Genomic DNA, 23,444 nt, shown 5'->3' with positions numbered 1-23,444 from the left:
GAGATACACCACATGACCCAGCTGTTCCACTTTTAGGAGATTATCCAAGAGATTTAAAACACACATCCACACAAAGACACACACACACATACACACACACACACACACGAATGTTCATAGCAGCACTGTTCACAACAGCCAAAAACTGGAAACAACCCAATCCACAGGCGAATGAACCAACCAAACGTGGTCTAGACATACAGTGGAATACTTATCAGTAATGAAAAGGCGTGAACTCTGGATACACACAGCAACACAGATGAATCTCCAAATGATTGTGCTTTGTGGAGAAGCCCGGAAAGTAAGAATACACACAGCATGATTTCATTTAGACAGAATTTTAGAAAATGCAAACTAATCTACAATGAGAGAAAGCAGATCAGTGGTTGCCTGGGGTTGTAGCGGGGAGGAGCAGGCCAACTGCAGAGACAATGCATTCAGCTTGTGGCTGCTAAGGAGCATCCCCACCCAGCCCAGAGAGCACCACTGCCCTCTCCAGGGGACCCGGAAGCCTGCAGGCCCTGCCATGCTGGCGGGATGCAGGACGCAGGACACGTACCTTCCTTGGCACAGGCTAGGCCGCCGGATCCCCCGCCAATCACCAGGAGGTCATAGCATTGCCGCCCTGCAGGGGTGAGGGGGAGACGTTGAGAAGGAAGGACCAGGAGCAGCCTGGGGCGCAATCCCAGGAGGCCACACAGTTTCCAATGTGGTACAGGGTCCACTTTAGGGGATGGGAGTCCCGTCCTGTGATGGTATGGGGTGACCACACATCCCCCAGCAGGCAGGAAGCAATGACGGGGTGCATGTTGTCTGCCCAGATCCCGAGACTAAGCAGGTGAGGCTGGCGGAGGTGTAATCCCCACCTCCCCACATCAGGAAGGTAATTGAACTGGCAGGACTGCCCTGAACTCAACTTCACCCAACGTTCTAGCAGACACGGGATTAAAACGCTTGTCTTGACTCCACCTGTCTTTCTGTTGTAAAGGTCACCCTTTGTCACCAGTGAGGGAGAACAAGGGCGGCCCATGCGTTGGGCAACATGGCCTGGCCTCTCACAGTGCCCGGCGGGGCCTGGCAGGACAGCGGCTCTGAAACGCCTCTGGGTTCCTTGGAGGCCATTTGCACCCTCCACCCCTGCCCCCGGCACACAGGCCGTTGGAGTCCTTCCTCCCTGCAGAAGCCGCTATCCGTCTCCTGTAAATGCTGGCACGGAAGGCAGGCCAGAGAAAACTGAAGCAGGGGGACGGCAAGGGCAGGTGTGTCCTTAGGTGTGGCCAACCTGTGAGAGCCCCGAGCTGGGGACCCCCAGCACCAGGCTCCGGCCCGCTCCCCGTGGAGGGAGGAAGAAATAACGGAAGATCATCAGGACGTGGGGAGGTAGGCGGGGAGGTCGAGGCAGCTAGGGGCTGCATCCAGTTGCTCATCTCTGCTGCTCAGGGAGGCTCTGACCAGGAGAATGTCCCTACCTTCCATGGCAGATGCCCATCCCTCCTGCCGCCACTACAGGGTCCCAGCTGTGTCACCCCGCAGCCCCACTCTATCAGGCAGAGGGCAGCACGAGCAGCTGGCTGCGTGGATTGTGGGCTTATCTTTGGCGGTGGGCTCTCCCCACGTGCACGCCCAGCAGCCCTCTCTGTCTGATAAGCACTTGGCAGAGGCCTCTGTGGGGCCTCTGTAGGCTCCACTGCAGGAAATCTGCCTTTAAACACCTGGGGGGTCTGGGTAGCCTGTAGGGGAGGAAGGACCCTGAAGGACCCCAAGACGGGCAGGGCGGGTGCTGCCCTTAGGGTGTCAGCTGGGGACACACCCGTGCACTCTATGGGGTGCCCTGGGGCACCTCACAGCCTGGCTCCCTTCCCTGCATGCAGGGGCTCAGCCGGGAAGGTGTGTCTGCCCCTGTGTCCTGAGCCCACCCTCTTCTGATTTTCTGCTCCTCCCTGAACACAACGGCTGGTACAGGGCCTGAAAAGAGCAGAGCCCCGCCAGGATGGCGAGGCCTCGGGAACAGCGTTCTGGGGAGGTGGAGGCCCCCGTGAACCCACAGGCCGCTGGCCACCTCGGGAGCCACGTGGGGGAGCATCTGCACAGCTCTCCCCCCTGCACACTCTTTCCTGGAAGCAGGGGTTAGGGAACAGGTGACACCAGCATCGTGGTCACTCTGGCTCCTGTTCAGGGGCCATGTCTGCCACCCCCCATGCCTGGATGGGGCAGGCATGTTCCTATCAGGAGCTCCAGGGCTGAAGTGGAGGCTGAGGCTCAAAATCAGACCCTGCTGACTAGGTGTTGGCACCGTCCCCAGGCCCTATTGGCTCCTCCTCACCCAGGCCCTGGGGGTCCCCCTTTTGCCCTTGAGCGTGGGGGCAGAACTCTGGGTGCATGGCCTCCTGCCAGCCTGCACGGCCTGGGCTGTCACAGCAGCTGCAGCATGAGGGCTGAGGGCTTTAATCATGAAGGTCCCGCCTGACATGTGCAGCAAGGGGGGCCCAGGGGCCAGCAAAGCCACCAAGAGCAGCCCTCCGTCCCCACCTCAGGAGCTGGTGACCGCCTCCCCAGACTCTGCAGGGCTACCTAGCCCTGCTCCCCAAGGCCAGGGTGGCACACAGCTGGCCAGGTCCGCCAATCTTCCTCCCACAGCACCCTATCCGTGAAGGAGCCCTCCCCCTGTCCCTGCTCCAGCACCTCAGCACTCACTCCCTGTGGGGCAGTCCAGGGGTAGGGTCTGGGGGATGGTCCCTGCAGGGATGTGGTGGGGAGCATGTTGTCATGCGTGGAACCGGCCACACTGCGGTGGCAGATATGGTGGCACTGTGGCCAGCTCTGGGGGAGCCCCCCAACCGGGAATCACCCCCACCCCCACCCCCTGCCCCGTGTGCCCAGCCGGTGCTCAGGACCCTAGCAGGCCCAGCGCCCGCAGTCATCGGATTGCTGTCTGGTTTGGTCCATGACCCTTGGCGGCTCCAGGAGGACCAGCAGAGCGTGCTCCGCTCCCCCATGGCACCCAAAGAGCGCAGACCGCCGGACTCAGCGTCCCCTCCTTGATTCCTTGCACGTGCATCTATTGAGCACCTGCTGTGTGCGCCCACGAGGTCTTGGGGAGGAGGTGGGAGGCCTGGCCAGTGGGGTGCGCAGGGCGCGAAACCTGGTGACCTCGGGAGGTGAGCCACCGTCACCACGGTCGGGACCACAGGTAATGCTGGGCCGGGGGATCGGGAGGCGGCCACTCTCCCCGCGCTGTTCCCCGCGGGGAAAGTGCGCCGGCGCGGACCCCTCCGGCCCTCGCCCCGCCTCCCCGCGCGAACCCCGATCCCGCGCCCGCCCGCCCGCCCGCGCACCCGCGCGCCGCAGACCTGCAGTGCCCCGCGCTCCGCCCGGCACGGCCCGCACGCGCCACCGGAAGCGCCCGGCAGGTCCCCTCAGGGCCGCCATCGCCGCCGCCGCCGCCGCCGCCGCCGCCGCCGCCGCCGCCTGGGGCCTCGGCCGGCTCGGGCTGCCCGCCGCGCTGCCTGCGCCGACGACCGACGGGGACGCGAGAGGTTGGTGCGCGCGGCCAGGATCCCACCCGGCGGGGTCCGGACGGGGAGAGGCGCTCCGACCCGGGGCGAGGAGCCTCGAATTGGCGGATCCGGGTGGAGGGATCCCCCTGGGGCGGGGGCTCCGACCTGGGCGGGGGATGTCCCTGGACATGGGGTGGGTCTCCGGAGGTGAGGTGGGGTCTCCGGACCCTAAATGGGGGGGTCCCCGGATCTGGGGTAGGGTCTCCGGACATGGAGGGGGGCTTCAACCTGGGGTGGGGTCCCGGGACCTAGGGTGGCGAGGTCCCCGGATCTGGAGTGGGTCTCCGGACATGAGGTGGAGTCTCTAGACCTTAAGTGGGGTGGGGGTGGGGGTCCCAGGACCTGGGGTGAGGGGCTCTCTGGACATGAGGTGGGGTCTTCTGACATGGGTGGGGGCGATGGCATCAGGCTGGTGGAGGAAGGGGGAGTCGTGCTGCAGAGAGAAAGTCCACTTGGGCACAGAGGCCACCACAGGGCTTGGAGACCCCGACCCCAGGTGTGGTGGTTTCTGGGCGGGCTTGGCCATGGGAATGGGTTGCAGAGTCAGGGTCTGACTGTCCTTGGGTCCTCGGAGAGGGAGAACTGTGGGGGCCTGGGCGAGGGGCTCAGCCATCTGGTAGCGCTGGCAGGCCCTGGGGTGCCCTGGGGCCTTTCCTTTTGTGGGAATGGTGGCCCTACCAGGAAGGGGAAGCCTGGGCCCCGACCTGCCCCAGACCAGCCTTTGAGTTTTGAACAGTGGGATTTCTGCACGCTGCTGCCTCCACTCCTGGAGGGGTCCGAGGGGCTTGCCAGGAGAGTGGGTCAGATAAACACAGAGAACATTGGTAACTGCACAGTTGGGGAAAGACCCCAGCACCCTCCAGACTTGCTCAGAGGCAACTGGGCCTTTTAAGTGTGGGTGAGGGGGCATCGGGGCTCGAGACTCAGGGGGTGGAAAATACAAAAAGTGCGAAGAGGCATGGGTCCATGTGACTCCCACCTGAGCTTGCCAACTGGATTTGGACTCCTGCCCTCCTGCAGAAGCTGGGCGGTGTTGCTAGAAGCGATGAGCTTGTCAAGCGGGCACCGTGGGGGGCCAGGGCATTGTAGGGAAGTGGCCTCTAGCTGAGAAACGCAGTCAGTGTTTGTTCCAGTCTTTACAGGAGGCCTCTTGGAGAAGAGGGCTCAGAGGAGCCTGGCTGGGTTCTGTCAGGGAGCGTCTCCTTAGTGAATGGTCGGAGCCAACAGTAGACCTGGGTTTTGAGTCCTGAGGCCGTCCAGTTGAGAAGATTTTAGACGTTGAGCTCTCAGGTCTCTAGGTGGTGGAGTGAGGCCGCCGTGGCAGTCCACCAGATTTCCCGGTTTGCCTGTGAATGTTTGTGGTGACGTGGAGATCTCAGAGTCGCAGGCAAAGCTACTTCCGTCCGGAGCAGAGCCCGGGAGACGTGGGCATCCCGGTGGGCTCACGCAGTAGCCCACATGTGATGGGCGGTGGTGACCGGTTCTCTGAAGTTCCTGCCACCTTATCTGCCTTCAGCTTCCAGGGCTTTTTCAGACCCTGGAGGAAAAAGGCAGCTACACGACACCTGAGTCCCAGGATGGGTCTGGGCAGTCACGCCAGGAGGGAGGGAGGAAAATGGGAAAAATTTATATTTGGAGAGGTGTACCGGATATTGAAGGAAATGGAAAGGCCTGGGGATCTGGTGAATGCTGACAAATGTGTAAGTCGGCAGTGCAGTCCAGCGAACAGGTGGATAATAAAACCTCAAAGGCAACAGACAGGACTGGACTCTGATGACCCACGAGGTGTATTATTTTCTCCACTGAGACAAAATTTCTCTCTGTAGTCACTTCCATTTTTGATCAAAGATAAAGTAAGATTATTCTTGTTTACAAAATAGCTCTGGTCTCACTAGATTTGGGCTGATTCTTTACGTAAGTGCAGCAAGAATAATGGTTGACACACAGCCCTTTTAAAGTTTGCCTCGTGGAATTTTTTACAGGGAATCTCAGATTGGACATTTAAAAGCTTCCAAGGCTAGGAAGTCAAGAAAGTGCCAGCAGACTTCACCTGTAGACTCGAGTGAACTCCTCTCTGCTCAAGGTTCCCCCAATATCCCAGAGTTCCTAGGCCTGCAGGAGGCAACCTTCCTCGGTCCCTGGGAGACTGGGGACCCTGGATGCCCAGCACCAAGCTGGGTTTTCCCAGAGGGCTTTTTAAGCCTTGATTCCATAAAGTGACTGCAGTTCCTTAGAACCGTCTGGTCATAGCTGAGTCCATGCGTCATTTTCAAACATGACATTCCTTGGTAATACAAGCAACGTTTTCAGTTATGTCCTATCACAAAGAAGACAGAGTCTTATTAAACCTATGCAAATAACTATATTGCCATGAAAACAAGGATACTCAATAATAGTTTCTGATTTTTGGAGGGATCAGGTGCAGAGAAAAACATAAATGCTTCAATTTTGTTTACAGAAGTATAACTTACTAGATTGTTATGAGTCATAGATAGCTTAAGAGAAAAGGGAAAGTTTTTTTTTTCTCTAATATCCAGAAAATGGGACATTAAAGAGCCAACAAGGGAATTCCCTGGTGGTACAGTGAATAAGACTCAGCACTCCCAATGCAGGGGGCCCACATTCGATCCCTGGTCAGGGAACTAGATCCCACATGCATGCTGCAACTAAGAGTTTTCATGCCACAACTAAGGAGCCAGTGAGCCGCAACTAAGGATCCCTCGAGCTGCAACTAAGGAGCTGGCCTGCCACAACTAGGACCCGGCACAACCAAATAAATAAATAATAATTTAAAAAATAAACAAATAACTCTTAAAAAAGAAAAGAGCCAACTATTCTAAACAGAAGCCATAAAAATTATAATCATGCTTTGTCAGTTTACTTAGTCTCATGTAGTTAGTTTATTTTTTTAACATCTTTATTGGAGTATAATTGCTTCACAATGGTGTGTTAGTTTCTGCTTTATAACAAAGTGAATCAGCTATAAATATACATACATCCCCATATCTCCTCCCTCTTGCATCTCCCTCCCACCCTCCCTATCCCACCCCTCTAGGTGGTCACAGAGCACCAAGCGATCTCCCTGTGCTATGCGGCTGCTTCCCACTAGCTATCTATTTTACATTTGGTAGTGTATATATGTCCATGCCACTCTCTCACTTCGTCCCAGCTTACCCTTCCCACTCCCCGCGTCCTCAAGTCCACTCTCTATGTCTGCGTCTTTATTCCTGTCCTGCCCCTAGGTTCTCAGAACCAATTTTTTTTTTTTTTTAGATTCCATATATATGTGTTAGCATACGGTATTTGTTTTTCTCTTTCTGACTTACTTCACTCTGTATGACAGACTCTAGGTCCATCCACCTCACTACAAATAACTCAATTTCGTTTCTTTTTATGGCTGAGTAATATTCCATTGTATATCTGTGTCACATCTTCTTTATCCATTCATCTGTCGATGGACACTTAGGTTGCTTCCATGTCCTGGCTATTGTAAATAGAGCTGCAATGAACATTGTGTCATGTAGTTAGTTTTCGTTCTGCTTGATCTTGGGAGAGCAGTTCCTGGGCCTGTGGGTTTCTCCACTAGAGTTCTGGGTTCTGGGTTCTGATCCTTAGTCCAGAGGGATGGCGCTGCCCGAGGTCCCTGCCCAGTCCTTCCGCAGGTCTCTGAGACAGGCCCTTTTTGTTGAGGATGAAGCCCCCTGGCCTGTAGCTGATTGCAAATGCTTTGGAGAAGCATCAGAGTGAAACAAAGTTACCTGCAGCTGACAAAAGACTTAAAATGGCTGTGGTTAAAGAACTGATGAGAGGGGCTTCCCTGGTGGTGCAGTAAGAATCCGGCTGCCAATGCAGGGGACATGGGTTCGAGCCCTGGTCCGGGAAGATCCCACATGCCACGGAGCAGCTAAGCCCGTGCGCCACAACTACTGAGCCTGCGTTCTAGAGCTTATGTGCCACCACTGCTGAGCCCGCGTGCCACAACTACTGAAGCCCGCGCGCCTAGAGCCCGTGCTCCGCAACAAGAGAAGCCACCACAATGAGAAGCCCGCGCACCACAATGAAGAGTAGCCCCCGCTCACCACAATGAAGAGTAGCCCCCGCTCACCGCAACCAGAGAAAGCCCGAGCACAGCAACAAAGACCCAACGCAGCCGAAAATAAAAATTAAAAAAAAAAAAAGAACTGATGAGAGTTCATTATAAAAACACAATTGACAAGGCAATTTGGATGTTTCTGTAACATACACACCATTTTAAATATTAACTATAATTATGAGTGATAACATTATACCAGAACATATGGAAAGCAAGCAAAATTTCTAAAATATTTATATTAATAGCGTTTACCGGTACAAATATAACATAGGGAAAGTTAAGATTCTCTTCTTATTTGACAGTGCTTCCCATGCAGTTTACCATAACAGACAGACCTAATTATTATTATTATTTTTTTTAAATCAATCATATCATACAGTTTCTTTCTGAGCTTGTTATTTATAAATTTTTATTTATTTATTTATTTATGGCTGTGTTGGGTCTTCGTTTCTGTGCGAGGGCTCTAGTTATGGCAAGTGGGGACCTCTCTTCATTGCGGTGCGCGGGCCTCTCATTATCGCAGCCTCTTTTATTTTGGAGCACAGGTGCCAGACGCGCAGGCTCAGTAATTGTGGCTCACTGGCCTAGTTGCTCCGCTGCTTGTGGGATCTTCCCAGACCAGGGCCCGAACCCGCATCCCCTGCTTTGGCAGGCAGACTCTCAACCACTGCGCCACTAGGGAAGCCCCAGACCTAATTATTTTTAACATCCCTTCTTTTACAAGGTAAAAGTACAAACCACTGAGATTTTCCAAGGACCCTCTGGGGGTCCCTTGGAAAAAAGCCATTTTGAGATCCAAGACTTCATTTAGGATTGATTTTGGGAAGACAGAGTTGTCCACAATGTCAGAAGGTTTGAACACTTGATTAAATAGGATCCCAGCTCACTGCAGAACAAGACTCAGTTATTTCGTTAACCAAGTGACAATACGGGAGCTCACAAGTAGGAACAGGAGGAAACAGGACTGCAGACCTGAGCTTTTGACGAGGGGGGACACTCAGTTCTCCCGAGTGGCGACGAGAGGTACAGGGAATTATTTTAAGACACAGCTTTGTTTCCTAGGAAGATTATTCAAAAGGTAGAGAGAAACCTTTTACAATCTCTTATTAAAAGCAGACCAATAATCCAAGAAATCTCATTTTAACAGAGAGGAAACCAAGCTCTAGTTTTGTATCAGTATGCTATTGATGGTAAAGCTCATTTAAGAAAACTTTGTATACAAATCCATTTAACCTTAGCCAGCTGTAACCTCACAACACAAAATTCCTTTTCCACAAACCTTCCACCACTTTCTATGTCCATTCAGGTTTGTTTCCCTCTTTTTTATTTTACTTGAGGACAAAACAACTTTCCTTCCCTAACAAAAACACATCCTACATTCTCTGCATACTTTTCACATAAGAACACATCCTACTTTGTGTACCAAGTTGTTTCCCTTTGCTTTGTATCTAGTAGTAGTTTTATTCTCACACATTGATTATAATTTTTAACCATTAGCAACCTTTATTTTACAGAGAAAACTAGGAAGTAGGCAATTGCAAATTGTCTGTCATATCCCAGTATTCTGTAGCAGATTAGCAAATTTTATGAATATAACATCTCGTAATCTGTAAGGTAGATGCTTTTGACAGTACAAATTGTTTGACTGTGGCAAGAATATGTTTATTAACACACCCAAATGTCTTTAGCTTCTTTGTAGCATATAAACATGAGAAGCCAAAAGTATATAAACTTAAACTTATGCCTAATAATGAATGTTTCAGCACTTTATCTTTTTTAATTAATTAATTGATTGATTGATTAATTAATTATTTTTGGCGGCATTGGGTCTTCGTTGCTGTGTGCAGGCTTCCTCTAGTTGTGGTGAGTGGGGGCGACTCTTCGTTGTCGGTGCGTGGGCTTCTCGTTGCGGTGGCTCCCCTTGTTGCTGAGCACAGGCTCTAGGAGTGTGGGCTTCAGTAGTTGTGGTGCACAGGCTTAGTCGCTGCGTGGCATGTGGGATCTTCCTGGACCAGGGCTCGAAACCGTGTCCCCTGCATTGGCAGGCGGATTCTTAACCACTGAGCCACCTGGGAAATCCTCAGCACCTTATCTTATTTAGAAATTATTTAGATATTCAATGAATATCTGTTATTTAACTTAACTTGGCATAACTCTAAGGTTGCAAATTACCAAAAAGATTTTGGAAACTGTTTTTAGGCAGACACATTATAGAACACAATTATTATTGAAATAAAGTGTGTCAGAATAGTGACTGGATTTGATTAAAATCAAACTTATGTGTAAAATCTTAAATGTCTAGTGTATAAAATATTAGCTATTTGACTAGTAAACCAAGTAGAATAAAAATGTATATTTGCACTATGTTTAATGTTGACAACTCTAAAGATACACCTGTTTTATGAAATGAACAATATTAAACTAGTTTTATTTAGCAAAGATTTACCAAATTACAGGAACTTGAAAAACAGTTGAGTTGGTTCTTATATTTCGGGAGGTTTAGGAAGATTTAATTTACGTAAGTGCTTGTTCCTCTCCAAGCCAATTACGATAGAACTCCTTTAAGGAATTTTATAACCTGATTTGGTAATACCGTCTGGAGGTAGGGAAATATCATATGTATATATATATAAACATACGATCTTACATAAACATACAGACAGATGCAAACAGAGATGGTTTTCTTTAAAAAAAATTTTTAGCTATGTGTCAGGCATAAATACAATTATATAAAACTCACTAGTTTATATAAGAGTTAGACCTTGTCTTTGCTTCGTTTTATATTTTTATCCGAATCATGTTGTGGCAGGTGGGGCAGGTTAATTACCTGTTACATATGAGGCCTTAAAGCTTCCCACCAGCATCTGTGGGGACACCTTTAAGATTTTTTCTTCCCTGGTATATAATCTTAGGGAGGCGTAGACTAAATGTTTCCAATTCATTTTTTTTTCCTTTTCAGCCTCAAGTGGTTGCTTTCGGGGGTCCCTGAGTCCCTTGAGAGCCCCCAGTGGGGCAGGGCCCAAGGTTTCAGGGGCTGGGGGATTTTAGGGGCTGGGGGTAGGGGAAAGGCCGGGAAGGGACAGAGGACAGAGGAGGCAGGGGCTGGGGGAGGAGGGAGTGGGAAGGGGAGCCACCCAAGACCACCTTATCCTTAGCAAGGATGCTATGCCAACCAGGAGGAAGTGGGCAGAGGCAGCCCGAGTACTGCTCCGTCAGTGGGGCTGCAGGGAGTCCCCAGGGAGGAGCAGAGTGGCCCCCAAGGGCCAGGAGGGACTCCAGCCCAGGAGGTGCCCTAGCCTTCCCCTGCCCCCTGCTTCAGGGGCAACACCTCTACTCACTGTGGTCTGCGGACGTTTGTCTGGAGCCAGAATCACAGGGAAGGGAGATGAGCCTATGGTCCCTGGGCCTCCTGTGCACGGGGTGCACACGGGCAGTGCCTGAGGGCACAGCTTTGCGTGTCTCCGGCAGACCCCCAGCTCGGTCAGCCAGCCCCTGGACCCCCTTCACAAGGACCCTGGCCAACCCACACACTTTTGCCCCCAACTGTTGCCTGTGCTCTGAGGCCTGCCCTCTGGGGACGCTGCGCCCCTCAAGCCCTTTCTCTGGGAGGCTGGCCGGCCTTGTGTGGCTCCTGGAGCCCCCACACAAGTGCCGTCTGGCCCTCCCCCGGCTTCCCCACGAGTGTGGCTGAGGCCCAGGCGTCCGCTGCTCTCCAGACAGGGGGAGGGCCACCCGGGCGCCACGGCAGATTCAGCTCTTTGCAGAGGGGCCAGAGGCATTCCCAGTGTCTTGATGGACTTTTCAGACTAGCCTCGGAACCCCGGGACTAAAGATCCCATGGCTCTGGGTGTCTGAGCCCTGATTGCCAGTCCCCACCTGGGCCTGAGGGGGGCCAGGGCCCTGGCCAGCATCTCCATTGGGCCCTTGGGGGGATTATCTCCAGGAGGATAAGTGGTGATGGGAGATGAGAGAGGGTGTGGTTTGAGGGTTGCAGGGAGAACACTTAAGAACGGGCTTGGGACTTCCCTGGTGGTGCAGTGGTTAAGAATCCGCCTGCCAATGCAGGGGACACGGGTTCGAGCCCTGGTGCGGGAAGACCCCACATGCCGCGGAGCAACTAAGCCCGTGTGCCAGAACTACTGAGCCTGTGTGCCTGGAGCCGGTGCTCCGCAACAAGAGAAACCACCCAATGAGAAGCCCGCACACCACAACGAAGAGTAGCCCCCGCTCTCCACAACTAGAGAAAGCCCGTGAGCAGCAACAAAGACCCAATGCAGCCATAAAAATAACGGGCTTATAATAAGGAAGGTTTGCGGGGTGGGCTGTTGCTGTGGTGGTTTGGGGAAAGAGGGCCTGCCCCTCACCCAGGTCCACATGCTGTCTCTGGGGAGATGGATGCAGGGTACATACATACACCGGAGGTGTCAGAGGAAGCTCAGGACAAGAAGGCCTTCCCCTCCTCCCAGAAGGGGGTGAGTGTGCACTGTGGGGCAGGCAGCAGGCTGCCCCCAGGCACCCAGTCTCAGGGGGCAGGCGGCCAGAGGACAGAGAGACTGGGAGCTGGGCTGGTTTTTCTGGATCCTGCTTCCTAGTGGGGAGTGGTATGTCCCTTTTTCTTTTTGGAATAGGGAGGACCAGAAACAGGGTGGCTTGTTTTCTTGGTTTTCCACTGTTTTTACTGTAGTAAAACATAATAAGTTAAAATTTACCATTTTAACCATTTCTAAGTGTACAGTTAGGTGGCATTAAGTGCATTCACATAGTTGTGTAACCATTGCCGCTATTTTCAGCACTTTCTCATCATCCCAGGCAGAAGCTCTGTCCCCATTCAGCAGTAATTACCCTCCTCCTCCCCAGCCCCTGGCAACTTCTGTTCTGCTTTCTGTCCCTGTGGATTTGCTTCTTGTAGGTATTTCATATGAGTGGAAACATTCAGTATTTATCCTCTTGTGTCTGGCTTATATCACTGAGCATAATGTCCTCTAGGTCCATCCGTGATGTAGCAGGGTGTCAGCACTTCCTTCCTTGTGGGATGTGAATCAGGGCTGCATTCATCTTAATAGCCAAGTGATGCCGCAGTGTGCAGATAGACCACACTTTGTCCGTTCGTCTATTTCTATTCGTTCGTCCCTCGGCTGCTGTGACTCACATTGCTCAGAACGTGGGTGGACAAGTGCAGGTTCAAGTCCCTGCTCCTAGTTCTCTTGGGTCCACTCCCAGAAGTGGAATTGCTGGGTCATATGGTGACTCTATATTTAACATTTTGAGGAACCACCAGCTTTTTTCCACAGCAGCTGCTCCGTCTTACGTTCCCATCAGCCATGCACGAGTTTCTGATTTCTCCACATCCCCGCCAACACTCATTATGTTCCCTTTTTTGGGGGAAGTCATCCTAATTGGTGTGAAGTTGTACCTTGTGGCTTTGATCTACATTTCCTTAGTGACTAGTGATGTTGGGCACCTTTTCGTGTGCTTATTGGTTGTTGGTGTATCTTCTTTTTTTTTTTTTTTTTTAATTTATGGCTGTGTTGGGTCTTCGTTTCTGTGCGAGGGCTTTCTCTAGTTGCGGCAAGCGGGGGCCACTCTTCATCGCGGTGCGCGGGCCTCTCATTATCGCGGCCTCTCTTGTTGCGGAGCACAGGCTCCAGACGCGCAGGCTCAGTAACTGTGGCTCACAGGCCCAGTTGCTGCGCGGCATGTGGGATCTTCCCAGACCAGGGCTCGAACCCGTGTCCCCTGCATTGGCAGGCAGACCCCCAACCACTGTGCCACCGGGGAAGCCCGGTGTATCTTCTTTAGAGAAATGTCTATTCATGTCCTTTGCCCATTTTCTAACTGGGTTGTTGTCTTTGAGTTGTAGGAATTCTTATATATATTCAGGATTTTAAACCCTCATCAGATATGTGGTTTGCAAATATTTTCTCCCATCCCCTGGGTTGTCCTTTGCTCTCTAGATAGTGTCCTTTGATGCACAAAGTTTTTAATTTTAATGAAATTCTATTTTTCTTTTGTTGCCTATGGTTTTGGTGTCATATCAAAGAATCCATTGCCAAATTCAAGGTCATGAAGATTTACTCTTACGTTTTCTTCTACGAGTTTTATGGTTTTATCTCTTAAAATTAGGTTTTGGATGCATTTTGAGTTAGTTTTGTATATGGTGTGAGGTAATGGTCCAAGTTCATTCTTTCACAGGTGGAACTCTAGTTGTCCCAGAACCTTTCCTATGGAATGGTCCTGGCACCTTGTAAAACAATGATTTGATCATAGACGTGAGAGTTTGTTTCCAGCCTCTCAGTTCTGTCCCTTTGTTTTATGTGTCTGTACCACAGTGTGTTAATTACTGTAGCTTTGCAGTAAGTTTTGCAATTAGGAAGTGTGAGTTCTCCAACTTTGTTCTTTTCCAAGATTGTTTTGGCTATTGTAGGTCCCTTGAGATTCCATATGACTTTTAGGATGGATTTTTCTATTTCTGCAAAAATGCTATTGGACTTTTTTGGTGAGAGTGGCATTGTATCTGAGGGTCACACTGGGCACTGTTTACATCCTGAAAATGTCAAGTCTCCAGTCCGTGGACATGGGATGTCTTTTCACTTATCTGTGTCTCTGTCAACTTCCCTCTTGCTATCATGATGCTAAATGTGTCACCTGTGGAGGCCTCATGACGGTCCAGCCTCCTCAGCAAAACCGGATCTCCGCGGCAGCCTCTCCCAGGACTGCCCCTGTCCTGAGGCGAGAGCCACCGGGAACAGGACACAGCATCCTGCACAGAGCTTTGCCCCTTCCCCTCACTGCGGTCGGGAACCATGTTTGGAAAGTGCACTTTGCAAGCCCCTTAAAACCTTTCCATCATGGCGTGTTTAGGACACACAGAAACAGAGGGTTCAAGGGTGCCCCTCGGCCATCGGCTCTTACCTTCTGGCCAACAGCCTCTTTGTCCTCCTGTCAGGGTAACTGGGGCTCTTTATCTCCCACCCTGGGCCCAGAGCCAAGCAGGGCATTGGGATCCTAGGGTCCCAAGGCCACTGCTGGGTATACCGAGTGACCTCACCATGGCTCTTTGGAAGGGCAGAGCAGAAGGCACTTGGGTACGAAGACCTGAGACAAGAGGAGCCCCCCATGCTTTGTTTCCCCACAGAGGGTTCTCCACGGCCCTAAAGCGCTTCCTCCAAGTGTGGCTTCCTTCAGTGGCTTTATTCTTTTTTTTTTTTTTTTTAATAAATGTATGTATGTATTTATTTATTTATTCTTGGCTGCATTGGGTCTTCGTTGCTGAGCGCAGGCTTCCTCTAGATGCAGCAAGTGGGGGCTACTCTTCGTTGCAGTGCGCGGGCTTCTCATTGCGGTGGCTTCTCTTGTTGCGGAGCACGGGCTCTAGGCACGCGGGGTTCAGTAGTTGTGGCACACGGGCTCAGTAGTTGTGGCTCGCAGGCTCTAGAGCGCAGGCTCGGTAGTTGTGGCGCACGGGCTTAGTTGCTCCACGGCATGTGGGATCTTCCCAGACCAGGGCTCGAACCCGTGTCCCCTGCATTGGCAGGCAGATTCTTAACCACTGAGCCACCAGGGAAGTCCCCAGAATATTCCTTCTTATTTTTGATATTTATGTGTAACATTTATTAGTTTTTTTCATCAACCCAGAGAATAAATCAAAATGACCCAACATCTCACCACTGCTAGTGAAGATAGTCGTGATACATAAAGCAGCACAGGTGTGGTTAGGGGCTCCTAAGCTCTCAGAAAGGAGCACAGTGGGCAGTTCTGGTCACTTCAGGCCACTCGGCCCCTCCTTGTTGAGTCCTGTCACCTGTCCCTGGAAGAAAGCGCTGTGCCTTAACCCACAGCACCTTCCCTGTGCTTCCCCTACCTGCCTCCTTGGTGGTGGTGCGTCCTGCCCCGTGGGGCATGTGCCTCCTTAGCCTGCAGGGCAGTGCCAGGACCAGGGAAACCAAGAAGGCCGTCCCTGGTGTCCCGGACTGGGGGACACTCCAGGCTACGTCTCACTGCCTCTCTGCTCTCACTTGAGGGCCAGGCCGGCCTCTGGGAGGGGCCCACGTGCCAGGACTCTGGTCACCTTCAGGTTATGGTTCCTGCTTAAAGGCAGGAGAACCCCGCACAAATTCCATCTGCTTTGCTGCTGAGCTCAGAGGAGGGGCATGGGGGGTTGAGCCGTCTGAGGAGGCAGGTCTGGTCAGTGGCCTGGGAGTAGGAGAGCAGGGCGTGGGCACCACCTGGGCCTTTGTGTGTGAAGACTCTGACCTGCTGACCATGTGCTCACTGTGCCTGGTGTAAATAGGCCATGTGGCCTGAGACCACTCAGACGTCTGGGTGTCCATGCTCCCCTGTTCATCCCTGCTCTGCCCACCAGGCCCCCTCCTCGTGGTCCAGGGCGTTGGGGTTTGGAGCCCTAAGCTGTCCTCGAGGGGTCTCCCCTCCAAGATCCTTGGCCTGCCCGCTTTCCCATGTGCCTTTCCCAATGGGAGCTTCTCGGGAAGCGGAGTCCTGTGTGGCCCCTTCCTATGCATGACCCCTGCATGACCGCAAGCCCCGATGGAAGCTTCCCACCTTCCTCTGTCTTTCATCCTTTTCCATTTTAAGGTCTCTGCTCTGTGCCAGTTCAGCCTTGCCGTGTCTCAGGGGCCCCGGGCCCCTCATCTGACTGGGACCCCAGCTACCTGCCCAAAGGGTCGCCTGCCGGGGGGAGGCCTGTCTCGCTCCCACTGTGGTGTGGGTGGCAGGGTGGCCTTCCTCCTCGAGTGGGAAGAGGGGACAGACTGGCCCTGTGTGGTCGTCTCCTGTGGGAAGAGCCAATGGGCTGTGCCCTGTGTGCCTGACTTGGGGGCTGCCTGTGTCCTTCTCTGGAAACTCACAGGTCCACATGAGCTCCTGGACTGTCCCGAGTGTGAGTGCCCAAGGGGGTTATGCGTGAGGCCGGCTTCCCCTGTGCCGTGTAAACAAGCCCAGGCCAGCTGTGTCCCTTGTCAGGGCCGCCTGGGAAGCCGTGGGGCTGGGGGAAGCCAGACACACCCGCTCCCCACCCGGGACGCAGCCCCAGTGGGAAGTGGTTTGCAGGTGGGCGGGGCTGTGGCTGTGCTCACCTGGAGCTGGCCACCAGGCACGTGGCTGGCCTCTTGAACCTTGTACCCCCATCAGCACAGGGGGGTGGCCGGGGGGGCAGTGGCAGCACCCCCAGACTGAGAGCGTGGGTCAGCCAGGAGGGCAGATTACTAACACCGTGGTGACCACGTGCTCCCAGGAGTCCTTCAGGCTGCAAGGCCGGGTAGAGCCCCGCCCATTGCCCCATCACGGATGCTGGAGGCCCCGCCCCTGCTGCTGGCAGCTGGCGCCCTTGGCCTGGTGCTGCTGGCGCTGCTGTGGCTGCTGCAGGCCTTGCGACTCTGGGGCCTGTTCATCATTGGCTGGAACGAGCTTGTCCTGCACCCCGTCCGCAACCTCCTCATGGGCAACAGCAAGGAGCAGCGCATTCTGCGCCATGTGCTGCAGCACGCGGTGGCCGGGGACCCGCAGAGCGTGCTGGACACCATCGACGCCTACTGCTCACAGAAGGAGTGGGCTATGAACGTGGGCGACAAGAAAGGTGGGTGATGCGGCTGGCACAGGCGAGGGTCAGGGGCTGTGCAGAGCCCCGACGCCCATGTCGCTGTCCCCATGGGAGGGAGGGACATTTGATAAACCCCCCCAGGATGTGCTGTTCAAGGGGCCCCTTGCCAACGCCAGTCAGAGGCAACAGCAGAGTCTCCACGTGGGCCCTGCACTCGCAGGCCGTCAGGCAGAGCCAGGTGTCAGCACAGGGCGGGCAGTGGGTCCCTGGGTGTCCTGGCTGGGTCTGAGGGTGTATGGAGACCCTTGGACTCTGCCAGGCACAGGCACCAGGCCCCCCTTGGGCTGCCTCCTGACCTTTGGACTCCAGCCTGGGGCACAGGCAAGTGCCGCACTGCACCCCCTGGAGTCAGGCCCTGGGGACAGACATGACAGCCACTGTGCAGCCCCCTTGGACCTTCTGACAGTGTCCAGCTCAAGGGAGCCGGGGAGGCTCTGAGTGCAGCCTGGGTGCAGAGTGGGGGCTGGACAGTGGTTGTCACGTCTGTCACGTCTGGGGGCTTCCACAGAGGGCAGCTCTGGGTTAGGACGAGTTGGGGGCAGGGAAGAAGGGTGGAAAAGAGAGGGAGCAGTGAGTGCAAAAGCAGAGGCCTGAGGGGCCAGGCACTGGGAAGGGCTGCTGCTCAGTCAGGAAGGGATGGGCCAGGACTCGGGCGGGTCACCCCCTGCCTGCTCACCCCACTCCCCTCCGTAGGCCAGATCGTGGACGCCGTGTTGAGGGAGCAGCGTCCCTCGGTGCTGCTGGAGCTGGGTGCCTACTGTGGCTACTCGGCCGTGCGAATGGCCCGCCTGCTGCTGCCCGGCGCCCGGCTGCTCACCATTGAGCTTAACCCTGACTACGCCGCCATCACCCAGCAGATGGTGGACTTCGCAGGCCTGCAGGACAGGGTGCGGCACCATTTCTAGGGTGACAGATGTGGACACAGGTTCCAGGGGCCAGGAGGGCATGAAGGGCCTGGGCCACACCCCGGCGGCTCAAGGCCACGTTTACCCAGCTGGCCCGCAGCCCTGGTCCACAGAGCAGGAGACTCCCAAGGCCCCCAGAGGGAGGGGCAGAGCGGGAACCTGTCTCCCAGAAGCCCCAAGCTCACTGCCCTTGGACACTCAGGGGTCCGGGTGGGGGTCTTTTGTTCCAGGTGACCGTTGTCGTCGGGGCATCCGAGGACATCATCCCCCAGCTGAAGAAGAAATACGACGTGGACATGGTGGACATGGTCTTCCTCGATCACTGGAAGGACCGGTACCTGCCAGACACGCTCCTCCTGGAGGTAAGTGTCGACTTAAAAAAAATTGCACAGTGTGAGAGTAGCAAGTTAAGTTTTATTTGGGGCTAAATGAGGACTGCAGCCTGGGAGACAGCACCCCCGATAGCTCTGAGAAACTGTTCCAAAGAGGTAGGGGGGAAGGTCAATATATATGTGATTTTGGTGAAGAGGGAGTACATGCAATCGAGTGCATATTTTTTTGCCAAATGTTTCTGCTAGTCACGAGGAGCAGTCATCACCATGAAGGATTTTAGTGTTTTTCTAGATACAAGGAGATACAAGAATTGGGCTCATAAAATCTTCTCCTGAAAATTTCTATCTGAAGACCTGTTCTGCCAGTTTTTCCCAGAGCACAGAGTGCCTCATTTTAGCTCTCTACCTGAACTCCTTTCAGGGAGTGTTGAAAGTCAGCAGCTGCAGCAGCACATGATTTAATCCTTGTAGAGGTAGATGGTAAGTGCCAATGGAAAATGCCAATTCATAGTTGACAGGAGCCTCGCGCCCGCCTGGCTGGGATGGGCCCTGCCGAGGGCGGCCCTGGGGGCCCGGGAGGCTTGGGCCAGCCTACCTGCGGTTAGGACGTGGAGGGGAGTGCGGGGCCCTGGGCGGGGTGGAGACTGGAGGAAGGGGGATCCCCGCAGGGTAGCCTGTGCCAGGGTGGCTGGGAGGGGTGAACACCCGGGGCTGCAAGGGCTTGGGCCGGGGAGGCAAGAGAGAGGCAGCCTAGTGACCACGCAGCTCTCCTGACTGGGTAGCAGGTGCTGGCCAGGGAAAGACGCGTCTCCTGCCCACCTTCCTCCCCAGGCTCCTTGTTGTACGCCCCCTGTGCCCCCGCCCCCGCGTGCCCACCCCCAGGCTGTCCAGCCTCAGTGCCAGCTGCTCCTCCGGCACCACGTGGTAGCCAGGGGGCTGCCTCGCCCCCAGGTGAGTGGAGCTCAATATTGATGACCACGACCTTGTCCCTCCCGGGCGGTCAAGGGAACACAGCGGCTGGGGACGCTCCGCCCCACCATGGCCTCCAGCCCGGCAGCCACATGGGGCTGACCCTTGTTGTCAGTCCCCTGCTCGCCCACCTCAGCTCCCCCACAGGCCGGGCATCGCCCGGCACCGGGGGTCCGTGGGCGTCAGGGGCACGGCTGCTTGAGCCATAGCTGGGGCCAGGCAGGACCTTGCACCAGTGGTGTTGGCGTGGGTGTGGTCGGCCTGGTGCCTGGACATGGCGAGAAGGAACCAGCCCTGGCTGGGGGTGTGTGAGAGGGTGCAGGATGGTCTGGGACTGGGCAGGATGGGGGCAGTGGGCCAGGGCTCTGTGTGGAGGGCTTGACCACACAGGCAGGGCACGGAGGAGGGCTTCAGGCAGGTGAGGGCAGGCTAGACCTATCTTCCGGAAAGATCCTGTTGGCTGCGTGGAGTGGGGAGGGGTGGCGGTGCAGGGGACCCAGACCAGGAGCTGCACAGGGACCTGTGCTGGCCAAGACGGGTGGCAGTGGGGGGCTGGCACGGAGGCCCTCGGGCCAGAGCGGGGGCGGCCACGGGGAGCACATCTGGGCAACTGAGCAGCTGGGCCTGCATCACCGGGAGGGGAGGTTTCAGCAGCTTTGGGGTGTGTGATAATTACAGGGCCTACATTGATAGAAAAGCAGCAAATATTGCCCTTAGTAACTAGGAAACTAATAGTTTTCTCAGTGCCGCTTGTTCAAAGCTGGTAATTATCTCAAAAGAAGAAAAGTTGTGAATTGGGAACGTGCGCTCTGAAGCCCTGCAGCCGGGCTCTGCTTGGGCCTCGCTGCTCCCCCTGGTTTGGGGTGAGGGGCTGGCAGGGAATGTGGCAGTTCAGACCTGGAGCTGCTTCAAGGCGGCCGCGGTCCCCCATTGCTCGGGCCTCTCCACAGGCTGCTTGGGTGTCCTCCCAGCAGGGCAGCTGGCTTCCCCCAGAGCCAGAGCCAGACAGAAGCCACACGGTGGCCGGAGTCTCAGCCCAGCCTACACCCTGGGCGGAAGGAGGGAGAGTCAGGGAACAGTGGACCCGGCTCTGGTCCTCTGAATGCCATTCCCTCCCTGCAGCCAGCACACAGCCTTACTCGGACGTGGGCTTCTGGCCAGAACTCTCCAGGGCCAGGCGGGCGGCCCGGCTTTTGCATCCCTCCTCCGTGATTAACTTGTGCGTTTAGCACCTGACTTGTTGAGCCCACCTTGTCCACCTGCGTCCTTCAGCACGAGCTCCAGCTCGCCTTGGGCATTTCCTGCCCAAACCTGAGATGCCCTCCTGGGGCTAGGCGGGGTGGTGGGGGGCGCCTGTTCCCAGGCTGCCCTTTCTCATCAAGATTGCTGGGAAGTTCCTTTTCTTTTTCTAAGAGAAATGCTCCATGATTCAATAGAGGTACTTTGTTCCGGCCTCCCACAGGCCGGAAGGGAGGCAGCCACCACCAGGGAGACTCGAGGGCTGCACAGTGGACCCCGCGTTCCTAAGTCACCAGGGGGTGCCCGTCTGTCCCTGTGGTCCCACTGGCAACTTAAGACATGCCTGGGGCCCTTGCTTGATTTTGCTTTCTGTGTTTGGGATTGCTTTTTTTTTTTTCTTTCTCACTTTTATTTAATGATCATGTAAGGTAAAACTCTTAGCTTCCAACAGAACAACTGGGCTGTCACTTCACCCCCTCCCCCAGGCAAACATTTTCTCTCGAGGTATTTCCTCTTTGATTTTTGATGTAATCTAAGCATCTCCTCCCCCAGCTTAGAGAGACTGCAGAGGGACCCGGGAGGTCCAGCCGCTCCTCCCTCTGCAGAGCCCAGGCCCGGAACACTGGCCAGCTGCCCAGGGCCCAGGCGCTGGTAGAGATGGGGTGCCACAGAGTGGACCCGAGGGCCAGGCTTGTGGGTGGGTGGGGAGGTGTGCCCCATCTCTGCCCCCCAACAGTCACCCTGGTCAGGCCGGATTGAACCTCCAGTGACCGCTGACAGCAGCCCACACACTGGGCACCAGGCATCTCTGACCTGGAGGAGCCCCGTGTTCCTGGCACCCGGTGACCAAGGGACCCACTGGCCTTAGTCACCACTGTGGCTTTCCCAATCCTGGCCCCGTCACCTCCTCCACTCACACTTCCAGCTAGCGCTTAGTAAGCACCTGCTGTACTGAGGATGCAGGAGAAGCAAGGAGACCCCTGCCCAGCACAGCCCTTTCCTGCTGTGGCCGCTGCCAGTGAGGAGCTGGCGCAGGGCTGACCCCAGGTTAGGCCACCCTCACCTCCTCCAACAGTCCATCTGTCCCTGCAGGAGTGTGGCCTGCTGCGGAAGGGGACAGTGTTGCTGGCCGACAACGTCATCTGCCCGGGGACACCAGAGTTCCTGGAGTACGTGCGTGGGAGCAGCCGCTTCGAGTGCACGCACTTCAGCTCGTACCTTGAGTACTCGCAGGTGGTGGACGGCCTGGAGAAGGTCGTCTACAAGGGCCCGGGCAGCCCTGCGCAGCCTTGACCGCCCACCCTGCCCCAGCTCCCTGGCCAAGCCGGATTCTGAAGGGTGTGGTGGCCCTACTCCCAGCTGCCCCATGTCTGCTATGTGTGCGTCTGTCCTCAGTGCAACACCATCAAGGCCTGCGAGGCCCAGGCCTGCCTGTGCTGGCCCCTGCATGTGGGTCCACCCCAAGCGCGACCAGCTCACCTTGCAAAATCACTGCAGTAAATCTGGAAAGTATCTGACTGTAAAGGCCAGCTCAGGCAGGTGGAGTCCATGACAGTGTCACACCCCCACCCCTGCCCCCACCCCCCAGCATTCCAGTCAGGCTTCTGAGCCTGCCCTTGAGGTCTGCCGTCACCAGGTGGCAGCAATGCCTCAGTGATGGCACCATAACCAACAACTCACCCCCCACTTCTGACTCCTCTGAGTTCTTTCACTTCCTTTTTAAGAATGAAATGCAACTTCTTTACTAAAATCATCTGTTAACAATCTTATATACCAATATCATGTTTAAAAGATAGTAAAATAGAAATTAAAGATCTAAATATTTAGGTAAGAGATGAACTGAGTGCTTCTTTTCAGCCACTGTGATGATGCTCCTTTCCCCTGGTGTCCTCAGCTTTGCACCAAACACAAGCTGCTCCCCTTGGCCAGATGCTAACATTGCAGACTGGCCGCAGCAGTGCCGGAGGTCAGCCTTGCTCAGTACTGCTCCCGTGGCCAGGCCGAGGGCACCTGTTACAGCCCCATGGGGATGTCTGCAGGCTGGGGTGTGCCCCACCTGGGAAACCGGAACAAGGCAGTCAGCCAGCCTGCAGGTCCATCTCTGACCAAGCAGGTGCTGGGGAAGGTGGACACGGCCCTGCAGCAGTGCCAGATGTGGTCTGTCCAGTGCCCAGCCTTTTGGGGCCTGTGTGTGGCTCTGAGGGGAAGCACCGTCCCCAGTCCCACTCGGCCTTGTTTGGCGAAGAGAGAGTAGACTCAGACCAGCTGCAGCACTTCTGCAGGTGCCCAGCTGGCAAGCAATGAAGCAGAGTTGGTTTGCATCCACCTAAATCCACAGGTGCCCCCAGCTCTGACCTGGTGCTCCAGCCCCAAGGCCCCTAAGTGGTTGGACCTCTGGCCACCTCGGAGGCTCCCTTGGGCCCCAGCAGAGGGTGGGGTCCTAGACCCCTGGATCACCCCTCCTGGCTGAGGGCCACCTGTGCCCAAGACCAGCCACTGGCCAGGACTCCACCCCAGGCCTCAGGATCCAGCTATCTACCCAGGATCAAGCCCACTCCTCTTTGTGTGTAGAAAGGGGACGCATGTGGGGAAACAACCCTGGGGACTCGGAGCTGAGCCCCTGCTGGACACAGCAGACACACACCATGGGCCACCTCCGACACCCAGCAAACGATGGGAGCGGCTCACGGAGAGAGCTGAGCCTCGGAAGACAGGAGGTTCCTTTGTTGTTTT

General features: G+C 55.0%; 2 protein-coding genes across 6 annotated transcripts in view; one reads left to right on the top strand and one right to left on the bottom strand.

Moving 5' to 3' along the window:
- The window catches only part of TXNRD2 (thioredoxin reductase 2), a 40,514-nt gene extending 37,026 nt beyond the window's left edge, over positions 1-3,488 (bottom strand). For 3 of the 5 annotated variants that reach the window (XM_057527317.1, XM_057527318.1, XM_057527319.1), the window contains exons 1-2: positions 3,351-3,487; positions 560-625 (exon numbers count right to left, since the gene is read on the bottom strand). In XM_057527317.1, coding sequence (XP_057383300.1) covers positions 560-625; positions 3,351-3,429 — 145 coding nt within the window. In that variant the 5' untranslated portion in view covers positions 3,430-3,487. Of the gene's footprint in view, positions 1-559; positions 626-3,350 lie in introns of all 5 variants that reach the window. The other 2 variants (XM_057527321.1, XM_057527320.1) reach the window with 1 other exon arrangement.
- COMT (catechol-O-methyltransferase) lies at positions 3,315-22,544 on the top strand. The gene is made up of 5 exons (XM_057527323.1): positions 3,315-3,536; positions 16,901-17,242; positions 17,960-18,153; positions 18,402-18,533; positions 21,804-22,544. Exons 2-5 carry the CDS (start codon positions 16,954-16,956, stop codon positions 22,002-22,004), a joined length of 816 nt encoding a protein of 271 aa, XP_057383306.1. The 5' UTR covers positions 3,315-3,536; positions 16,901-16,953; the 3' UTR covers positions 22,005-22,544.
- Positions 22,545-23,444: the final 900 nt, after the last annotated feature.

Source organism: Balaenoptera acutorostrata, chromosome 13 (assembly GCF_949987535.1).
Source record: "Balaenoptera acutorostrata chromosome 13, mBalAcu1.1, whole genome shotgun sequence".
In the NCBI taxonomy this organism is placed as follows: domain Eukaryota; kingdom Metazoa; phylum Chordata; class Mammalia; order Artiodactyla; family Balaenopteridae; genus Balaenoptera; species Balaenoptera acutorostrata.
This window is presented reverse-complemented; position numbering and strand designations above follow the sequence as displayed.